Genomic DNA, 10,904 nt, shown 5'->3' on the forward strand with positions numbered 1-10,904 from the left:
TGCTCGAACTGAAGTCATTTTTTCCACAGGGGCAAATGTCTCAGGTAATCAACACTGTACATCTGAGTATAACCTTTAGCAACCAACTAGGCCTTGAACCTCTCAATAGTGCCATTAGAGTGATACTTGATAGTGAATACCCATTTACAACCAATTGGCTCCTTCCCCTCAGGCAAGTTCACAATGTCCCAGGTATTGTTCTTATGCAAAGCATCTAATTCAGTCATCATAGCATCCCACCATTTAGGTTTAGATAAAGCTTCTAGTACAGACCTAGGGACAACATGTGTAGAAATAGAGGCAAGAAAGGAATAATAGGTTGGGGAAAGAAGGTTGTAGGATAGGTGTTTGGAGATGCAATGGGCTGTACACTTCCTTTTGCCTTTGTGAAGAGCAATAGGAAGATCAAGGTCTGTGAAGGTATCAGAAGGGATAGAGGAGGGCTGACCTGTTATCTTAGTAGTGACGGGAGGTGGAAGAGGCTCAATTGAAGGAGGGTAAACAACTTGCTCACACCTTAATCTTCATCTTTGGTACCACCGTTGGAGTACAAGATGAGAAGTAAATGTCGGAGGATGAGGCAAAGGAGGAGGGGGAGCTGGAACATGTGAAGGAGACTCGATGGAAGAAGACTCGATAGAAGTAGATGACTCAAGAGGAACTAGAAGAGGAACAACTGGGGACATAGTAAACAATTCATTCGAATGTTCCCCCTCAGGAGAGGTGCCAAAGAAAGAAATAGCCTCTGCAAATGTGACAACCCTAGATACAAGATGGGTGCCACAGATTGGATCAAAACAACATTATCCCTTCTGTGTGGAGGCATACCCTAAGAAAACACACTTGCGTGCTTTAGGCTCAAATTTATGTCTCCGGTGGCTGTGAACATGGATGTAGCAAGTGCACCCAAAAACTTGGAGTGTAGGAGAAAATAACTCCTTAGAAAAGAGAAGGCTAAAGGGGGTTTTGAAACCTAGAACCCGGGACAACATACGGTTTATCAAATATGTATCAGTAAGGACAACATCCACCCAAAACTTAACAGGAACCTGAGATGCAAAGAGGAGTCTTATTGCCACCTCAACTACATGTCGATTCTTCCTTTCCACCACTCCATTCTATTGTAGAGTGGAGGAACAACTTCATAGGTGTGTTAATCGAGTACCCCAGTAGTCACAACATGAGACGCCTGCCTAGGCGTTGCCTTGACAACTATCGTTTCCTGTCTCAGACCACCATCAGTAGTCACTGCATGATTTTCCCAGGTTGAAGGTGGGCCATGTAGTTCATAACAATAGTTAATAGTATGTCCTTCCATACCGCTATGTGTACACCTCCTTGAACCATTACTACATCCTCGGCCACGGGCTCCCCTTGAATCTCGACCTCCAATACGACCACCATCACAATTATATATGGGTCCATCACCACCACCACCACAACCAGGCTAAACCTCTCGGGCTCCTCCTCCACCTCCATGGCCTTCCCCTCTTGTAACTGCAAATGCAGACTTATCTGATATAGTGGAGTTTTCTATAGGTCCAATCGAGATCCTCCAGCGATGGGGAACATCTCTTCAAGAGAGGGAAGAGCAGATCCTCCTAGTATCAGTGCTCTCACCAGTTCATATTCAGACTTTAACCCTACTAAGAATCTAGTGGCATCCAATTGCTCTCTCTGTTGTTGCTGAATCTTGACATCAGATGTAAGGGTGTGATACACATTCAACTCATTCCGAAGATTTCTCATACTAACATAATATTCCTCAAGATTTTGATTACCCAGTTGCTGATTAAAATACTCTTGATACAATTGGTAAATCCCAGTTGTGTTGTCTTGTCCAGAATAAAGCTTCTTTGCATGATCCTAAACCTCCTTGGTTGTATCTAAGAACATAAAGTTCACACTGATCTTGGGTTCTATACTATTCCATAACCATGTCATAATCTGTGCATCCTCTTGCTCCCATTCATCGTACCCTGAGAGTCATCTGAGGGTTTATCTTCCTTCACATGCTTCACTTTCTTCTTAGCTTCCAGAAAAACTTCAACAGATTTAGTCCAAGGCACATAATTCTCACCATTTAGTTTGATAGATGTCATTTGCACATCTGCACATTCAAATAGTCAGAGAGAACCATTACACTAGACTTGCTTTCACTACTGTCTCCCATGGCTGCAAAAAAAAAAAAAATCACTAGTCTGTCACTCCACTTCACTAAAGAGTCACAACACTACACCACAACAGCTTATTATTGTTAGAGTGCCTACTGTCACAAGTTTCAGCAACAACACTCACTTTTGTTCACCACTTTCAGCAACAACACCACTGCTGTCTTCCACTTTCAGCACCATAAACCACCAAAATACACCTCACGTGCATAGTATTAGGTTCTGCAACATATCGAAATCTATTCCTCCCTAAAACAGTCATGCAACCTACCTATTTTAACCCCCCAAATCAGACTTCTGCTGTCATTCAACTACACCACTGAAACCAGTCCAATTTTGAATCGAATAGAGGGTTTTCTACCAACCACACAAAACAGCCACAACACCACCCATTGGAGGCATGAAAATTTCCATAACAAAGAAACGATCACTCCTTTTTAGCCTCTCTTTGGAATTTCCTATCGGTTAGTGAGAAACCTGCAAAACCCTAGGAGGATAGGTGCTGAAAAGGAGAAAACTGGGTTGGTCTGAACTGGATTATATTGGCTCTGATACCATGATAAAGTTCAGACCAGTGATATTCTTAGGTTCGAAATAATGAATAGAAATAAATACTGGAGAAAACAAAGTCTGGTTCTATTTATAGGTTTCTAAAACATTGTACAAAGTCTATTGTGTCCTCACTTAAGTGTGGGGCACATCACTTAACTTATGATCTACTTGTAACTACATCGGCAGATAAAACGATGTAAATTGACTATACTACCCCTCAACAGCCGACTCTAACAACGGCTTGCATGACAACTTCAGAACGTATTCTTTGTCTATAACCTTAGTTTCTTTGCTTTTGTTAATGATTTTGGAGCAAGACAATAATTTAGAAAGGTGTATGCATATGCTTCTTTTATCATTTCATAAAATATCATTCTGCATTTTGCATGTTTTTCAATGACTCCACTGTGTCTATAATTTTTACAATATTCTCATACAACATTTCCGACATTTCTAACATGTTTCTTATGTTTGGATGATTGACATTTCCACAAACACCGGCATTTTAAACCTTGCTCCTTAAGCTGCCTATGTAAGAAATGGCTTTTGCATGATATTGATGAAAATTTTATCTATACTGTACTAGTAACAAGCTTATATGATACCAAACTCATGCATATAATTTCAACATTACCTACATCATGTGGATCACTCATAATATGAGAGCTCAAATGTCTGCATATTAGACTATAGAACAGAAGACATGCAGTTATTATTTGTCACTCCACCTGCTATGAGCTATTGAGTTCCAAATAATGGTTTGCACAACATTACAATGCTTAACATTTTATATAAAAAAAAGACAATTATCCAATGTTGGTTTCAGATATCTGGGGTCTTGGGAGGGGTAGACTGTGTATGTTCCTAAGATTTGGCATTTTTTCAGACTAAGTGGCCACCCTCAGACTCGAAACTATGTTCTTATGTTTGCCAGCCCGAGATTTTACCATTACACCAAGTAATGACCCCTATGCCTAACAATTTAAATATTTACTGTATATAAGGGCACTCTTGTTATATGCAAATATTCTTATTCTGAAGTATAAGAATAAGGGCACTCTTGTTATATGCAAATATTTTGGGTTGTCACTTTATTAGTGTTATACCTTTTTTAAATATAAAATCTTCATGTATATCAACTCATCTATAAACAATTCTAGGGAATAAATTGTAATATGTTTTTTTTTTTGTTTTTTTTCCCAGTTTGTAGGAGTTATTTGTTTTGACCCGTGTATTGTAATGACAATGATTTATCTATCAATTAAGTAAACAATGAGATTAATTCAGATTTTTGAAGAACATCGAGATTAATTCTAATTGAACAGAGAGCAAGTGAAAGAAAATAGGGAGAGAAGAGAGGAGAATGTGGGAATAAAAAGAAAATAACCACATCTGTTCAGTTGATATTTCTACCTTATCTCTCAGTAATCATGCAGCTGCGGGTGGATATAAATAGATTATTAATAAGTATCTAGTTGCTTCAATTACCCTGTTAAGTAAAAGTTATAAACTAGAGTGTCCTTAATAATTCAAGAGAAATTTCCAAACTACGCTGCCACCCATAACTATGTTGATTGTATACTCTTTTACATAAAATAGCACGGGATCACTCTAAACGTTCCAACAATTAGTTCTATTTATATTATCTCTTCATGTATATCAACTCATGTAAAAACAATTATATGGAATAAATTCTAAATACGTGAGTGTATCAGTTTGTAAGGGTCAGCTCTTTCGATATTGCCATGTCTCTGTGCCTATGTTTTGTATGTATAGGAAAGGAAAATATGGTAATTTAAGAATTAATTAGGTTTTGTATTCCTATCTGAAGAATAACAGTGATTTAGCTATCAAAGAAGTAAACAGTCCAAATTGGTTATGGCATGAATAGAGGTCCTAAAGTACCAGTACCTGCTTATGAAATTGGTAAACTATATCCTATGATTTTGTGGGTTTACATAGTGAATGCAAATTTTCAGTTGATACTCTGGTGTGCATACAGGAACGCCTGCTGCAAGGATGAAGAAAGTTCCAAGTAATATAGTTAAGAAAAGGAGTCGTGAATTGACTTCAATCTTTGAATCCTTCACACCATATCAGGGAATGGAAGGTCAAGTAGAGAAAATATGGATCACTGAAATTGCAACTGATGGAATTCACTTGGTAAGACAATATGCGTGTACCTTTTTCTGGTTGTATTTTATTGCTAAGTGTCAGTAAAGAAACCGTATTTATTCTATAATAGGGGTCCTGGTGAACATCCAAGGAAGTAAAACTGAAAGACTGGGTGGTCAGTCATCATAGGAGATTTTCTACGGTCCTTCTGATTGGAAGAAAGCCAAAAGAGTGAGGGTGGTTTATATTTAGACTGTTGGCACTAATTCAAGCAGGCATAAGTTTTCCTTGAGGGAGGAATTTGGGTATAGATCTGTGCCACAAAGGAAGGGCATCGGCACAAGGATCTGATAACCTTAAAAGAATGGACCTGGGTAAGTTTAGGTTGTGCATTTCTCCTCATCTTTCCAGCAGTCGATGAACTATAAAACATAGGTTGGAAAGGTGGTGCCAGGAGTGACTGTAGTTCAATCCCTTGTTCATCCACCCTAGGAATAAAATCAATATGCTCGATTATACCAGATTCCTAGTGTCAAATTCATGACAACCTAAACCATCAATTGTGGTTTAAGTTGTTATGTAATCTGTCCTTTGTTTATTGTCTTTGCGATATCTATGTTCTTGATGTGCTTTTAAGTTGTTATCTAATCTGTTCTCATGGCATGGCTCAAGGTGGGTCATACCAAGGGATATGTGCAGGTTCTTGTAAATGCTCCTGAAAGCATGCTTGGAACATCAACCAACGTAAAGATTACATCCATTGGGAGGTGGTCAGTGTTTGGTGAAGTGATTGACACTCTTGACCAAATACCAGACACTACATTCAGCGGAATAAAATCCACTGTGGATAAATTTCATCTTTGCTCTGATCTGTACGAGACTTGTGCATGCTCAGGACAGCCAGAGCCATGTGTTTGTGCAGAGCAGAACTGCAAGGAGCAAAATGTTGTGAGAAAAAGCACCAACACAAGGGCTGACAAGTCACTGGAAGACCAAAAGAGTAGGAACCCAATTGGGTGGTTATGTAGGAGGCGAAAGGTTCAGAGGCCAGAATGCATGGTAAATGGACATGCTGTGAAACCTATCGAGAAAGAAGTGATGAGGAAAAGATTGGGTGAGCTGGGTGTTATTGATTGGGCTCTACTATTTGGGATACTTGTGAGCTTTTTTACAATTTTAGCCTTGCTTTTAGATCTGACTTTTAGGATGCAGTCGTCCAAATGAAAGAGAATAGTGTATTGTTCACATCCATAAGTTCTTTTAGTGATTAAGCTGCAAATTTTGACCCGTGTATTGTAATGCCATATATTATTTTTTTAAGGAAATGCATAAATTTTGCTTTCATTAGTAAGTGATTTTAGGCATCGATGTTCCTATTTAATTAAAAGCCATGGATTTATCCTATACTTTGGGGGTGGTGACACTCAGGTCGTCAACTTTGAGTGGTTATACCGAACTGTCTATTTGAAAATCCTTTTGTGCAGTCCTGATATTGAATTTGTTGAACTGGTTTGGGAGAATGTTAGATTCTGATGCAAGGTCAGTCTAGTAGAACTCGAAAATGCCCCTTGTGAAAAGGTTTCACAAAATATATGGAGTTATGGGATTTCTAATGTTTCAAGGGCCACATGCTGCAGGTAACTGAAGGAATGAATACTAATACCCACTTAACATTTCCCTTCGTTTTCCTTATTTGTTGTGACTTGTGAGAACCCAAAGTCTTTCACTTCTAATTTATGACAGAAGAACTTAGACTGGATTCCTTACTGTTCCATTTTATCTCCAGTTGGTAGGTTGGAACTCGGCTGCTCAATAGGCTGTCTAGTCTAATCTCTGGCTTCGGTCCTAAAGGCGTTGCTCCCAATTCATAAGTTGCAGGCATGCAGCCTTTCATCTCCTTGGTAGCTGACAAGGTTCTAGAGATTCTGGAGTAAAGAGCCACAAAGAATGGTTTCATGCGTGGGGAAGAATATATAAAATATGCATGTATATGTACAGGAAAAGTGAGATTCTTTGGTGGGTGGGGGAGTTTATTAAGGCCTATTTGTTTGTTTCGTTGTCTGGTGCTGGTGCTAGTTGGGATTCACATTCTTTCTTACACTTGAGTAAATAATGGTGGGTACAGGCGTACAGCCAATGTTTGATACATAACTAATAAATAACATGGTCTGGACAAAATAGTCTCACTCTCAAAGAAGCATGTCTGCTTTGGCTGCCAATCTTTTGAAGAAATTGAATGGTACTGAAGGCATCCTGTTCCTGAACCTGGGATGCCGTAAGAGATAAAGCCCCACCAGCACTGCTACCACCTGAAACGGTGTCACATACAGAAACACGGCCAGCATCAAAGAGAAGAAGATGAAAATAGCAGTGGCCCTTGGATCACGCCAACTTAGTATGCCTTGAATCCTTTCCCCCTGTGTTGCCAGGTCCCCAGCCACCGTCTGCACCTTTCCTGCCACGCTACGCAACCTATCATACCTCATCCTCACAATGTCCGGTGGCCGTGAAGTTGGGAAGGTGTCAAATTCCTCGTCTAGCTCATCCGGATGGGCCATGTCTGCCTGTGACAACTTTGTGTCCATGTAAGGTGGGTGCCTTGGCCTAAACCTGTAGTTCCATATACCAATCACAAAGAGGTAGAGAAACACCGTGGGTAGGATCAGTTCTGGGTAGCAAACCAGTATGAAGAAGAGCACATGCACCAGGCAGGACGTCACTGGGTTCCTCCAGTTGCAGATATCATCAAACCATCTGAACACAGCCGTGATTATAGTGAGAAGCGACATTATGCGGTGGAAGTTGGCCTTGCTTCTCCTGAGGCTCCACATGTGGGAATCCACATCAAGCATGTATTCAACAACCTCCCTCCGCAGCGGTGGCTCGGCGCGAGCAAGCCTAGACGCCACTATCTGCATTGCCTGGAAGCGAAGCATGTCTACATGCCGGACTGGAATTGGCTGGACGTAGTGCATCTTGGGAAGCAATGGCTTGGAATAGAGGGTGATCATGTTCACCCAGGCTGTGCATGTGAAGCGCACTGCTAATTGGAGCTCTCCCGTCTTCTTCAGACCACTGGTCTGGAGGGCCAGCAATGGGTAGAAATGGGTGTATATGCGATCAGTCTCCAATGTCGATAGCCGGATTCTTACCTTTCCGATTCTCTGGTCCTTGGCGTCACTGCCTCCATTAATTTGACAGTTATCAAAAACGCCAATGGTGATTACAGTGCAGGGGTCGTGTACCTCCCAAGTGTACTGCTCATTCCATCGAGGCGCCAGACTGTTGAGTTGGGTTCGTGTTCGAATCCACTTATTCCCATACTTGGCAACGCAGTATGCATCGGTTGTTCTGCCGCTTTTGGTCTTCATGGGTAGCAGATTTCTGGCACTCAGAATTCCCAGCTCTAGAATTCCAATACTGGGTTTCCTGAGGTGCTTGGAAGATGGCTGCAGATCACTGCTGTAATGTGTGGACTCATCGAGGACATGGTATCCTGTATCTAAACAGAGTCGGATATGAATCTTGCTAGAGAATTTGACCTCTTTCTTCTTCTCACCCTCTGCAGCAGCTTCTTCACTTGATGATGGTTTCTCAAGGTTGAACCAGCGAGGGTTGGGGAACTTTTGGGGATCAAGTCGCGGTGGGGCAACTGAAACGGGCAGTGCCATCCTTCCTAGGATTTCATCCTTACCAGGCCCGACTCTGTCCTCGACGGTGATGACTAAGAGCTCATCCAATGGCTCGGATGCCACAAACATGAGCTCTTCATTCCAGATTGGATTGACAGAACGCATTTGGGAAGTACGACTCATCCTGAGCTGGTTCCCCAGTTGTACCTTGACGTACGTGTCAGGAGCTCGGCCTTTGTCGGAGGGGACAAGGTCCTGAGCTTCAAGAACAAGCAGTCGGAGATAGAAGAGTTTGGGAGAGAAGTAGACCTGTGATCGAGTGTTGGCAAGCTTCTCAGGATTAATGGAGTGAGCATCAGAGTGCCACGCCTCGGAAAAGCACTCGTCGGCTTGGGTGCCCACCCACACTGCCAGCATGATCTCCCCCTTCACCTTCTCGCCTTTCTTGTCCTCCAATCTGTACCACTGCGGTGCCAATGGGCTGTCCGGCGGGACTCGCAGCGGAACCTCTGTAAGATCGAAGGCGACTCGACCCACAAAGTCATCCTTGCCTATGTCCTTGTCCTTCACCACAATCTCCAGCATGTTTGCCTGAAATTTGTCCTTGGAGAAAGCAAAGATTTGCCTCCATACCGGATTCTGGTTCTTCTCGAAGTGTTTTGTGGACCCTTTGTAGTTGCCCAGCTTCACTTCCACGTACGGGTCGAGGCTCCCTGTTACGTCCATGGCCGGAAGGTCCTTTGCTTTGACGACATTTACATACAAGTAATGCATCTGCTCGACGAGATCGTAGGTGCTTGCAGTCTTGTCGCCACCCCTGTACCCCATACGGGCTGCCACCGACGGGCTTGTCTCCACCAGCCCGAATTCTGGATGTTGTCTCAGGACCTGCATATTCATGGCGGTAGGTGGACCGGCACGGGCATAAGCACTGCTCATTTCTACCGTGACCGGCTTGTCCTTGGGTGGTTGGGACTCAAACGCAAAGCCAGAGAACAATGGCGTCGGACCAGGCATTGGAGCAGGAGCAGGACCGGGAGGGGGAGCACCGCCGGTTGCAGTCCCAATTGAGTAAAAAGCTCTGACTTCCTTTTCCTTCTTTTTCTTCTTCTTTTCATTGCCCTTGCTGTCTTCTTCGAGCTTGTTTGTGTTGAGTTCCTGCAGAGGAGGAGGCTCCACAACACCGGCGGCATTGGATTGTGGAGGTGCAGAGTATGATGAGTCATGAGCAGCATAGAGTTTGAGAGCGATGTCACCGCGTATATTGGAGAAGATGCCTCTTTTGTCAAGAGGGTAGCGTTGGATGGTGGCTTCAGACTCGGTGTAAGGTACAGAGACGCCGGAAATCCTTACTCGGCCGAGGAAATTCTTGTGATGACCACCTTTCCGGTCGTTGTAGACGATGACATCAATGATCTTGTTGGGAAGATCATTTGGGTCTGATACATTGAAGACAAGCTTCTCATTCCAGGCCGGACTGAGGTCTTTGGTCTTGGTCTGAGTGCGGTGGCGCTGATCATCGAAGTCTACTTCAACGAAGGGACTGGCCGATCCTTGCCCATCTTTGGGCATGAGGTCGCTGGCGTCCAGAACCTCCACAATCAGCTTTGTCATGGCGATGATTCAGAAGAGATGGGCAGAGGTTCAGGATTAGAATTCGGCCTCAAAGCAGAGATTGAAGTGGAAAGTAGGAATATACAAAGAGAAGAATAGTAAGACTAGGGGAAGGTGGGGGAGGAAAAGGAGATAGGAAGAAGAGTAGGCGGTGGGTGGTGGATGGTTTTTGAGTAAGAAGACAGAATTGCTAGAGTGAGGAGAGAGAGAGAAAGAAGGTTTAGTGAGAGTGAGGTGTCGTTTGGTGGAGGGAGGCTGGGCCCATGCGTCTACATCTCTGATTGAACAAGAGATTCTGGTAACTCAGTGAGAGAGAAAGAGAGAGAGAGAGGTGTAAACTGTAGATTACCTTTTGATGGAGAGAGAGAGAGAGAGAAGGCTTTATTTGTTTATTTATTTTGATTGAGAAGAAATCATCTTCTCCTTGAAACCAATGAATGAGCGATTTTAACAGAATTCGGCCTTTTGACAGAATTCTTCCTTCACAGGGATGTTAAGCTGACCCACAATTAATAGCAGCAGGTGGGGATTCAACTTTTGAGGTTAAAATAAAAAGTTCAAGTACTGTTTTCTCCTCTTACTCTGACACAATTCACTCAGCCGACAGAAGGGCTTCACATGGTATTCGGTTGTCCGGAATGAAATTCGAACCCGATCCGACTGAGTGACCCGGATTCAATGTTCCACTCTAGTGGGTGTTTATTCGGATTATACATTTGAATGATTCAATTTATTAATAACTAATGGCCCGTTTGGTTTGCAGGAATAGGGGTTTGGAATCGGAATTGGAATGGTATATTCTGATTTCAACTGTTTGGTT

The 10,904-nt window shown here is 42.7% G+C and overlaps 2 protein-coding genes across 3 annotated transcripts in view; one reads left to right on the forward strand and one right to left on the reverse strand.

The window, feature by feature from the left end:
• Nucleotides 1–6,189, forward strand: part of LOC148852647 (Methylthiotransferase) — a 32,849-nt gene extending 26,660 nt beyond the window's left edge. For both annotated transcript variants that reach the window (XM_088944265.1, XM_088944266.1), the window contains 2 exons: nt 4,726–4,886; nt 5,511–6,189. In XM_088944265.1, the coding sequence (XP_088800391.1) occupies nt 4,726–4,886; nt 5,511–6,062 (713 nt within the window). In that variant the 3' untranslated portion in view covers nt 6,063–6,189. The remainder of the gene's footprint in view (nt 1–4,725; nt 4,887–5,510) is intronic.
• Nucleotides 6,190–6,914: 725 nt separating this feature from the next.
• LOC148852648 (C2 calcium/lipid-binding plant phosphoribosyltransferase family protein) lies at nt 6,915–10,633 on the reverse strand. The gene has a single exon (XM_088944264.1). The coding sequence runs from the start codon at nt 10,082–10,084 to the stop codon at nt 7,028–7,030; it is 3,057 nt and encodes a 1,018-aa protein (XP_088800390.1). The 5' UTR covers nt 10,085–10,633; the 3' UTR covers nt 6,915–7,027.
• Between the last annotated feature and the right edge of the window lie 271 nt (nt 10,634–10,904).

Source organism: Nelumbo lutea, chromosome 5 (genome assembly GCF_056320005.1).
Source record: "Nelumbo lutea isolate HS-2025 chromosome 5, American lotus-T2T, whole genome shotgun sequence".
In the NCBI taxonomy this organism is placed as follows: domain Eukaryota; kingdom Viridiplantae; phylum Streptophyta; class Magnoliopsida; order Proteales; family Nelumbonaceae; genus Nelumbo; species Nelumbo lutea.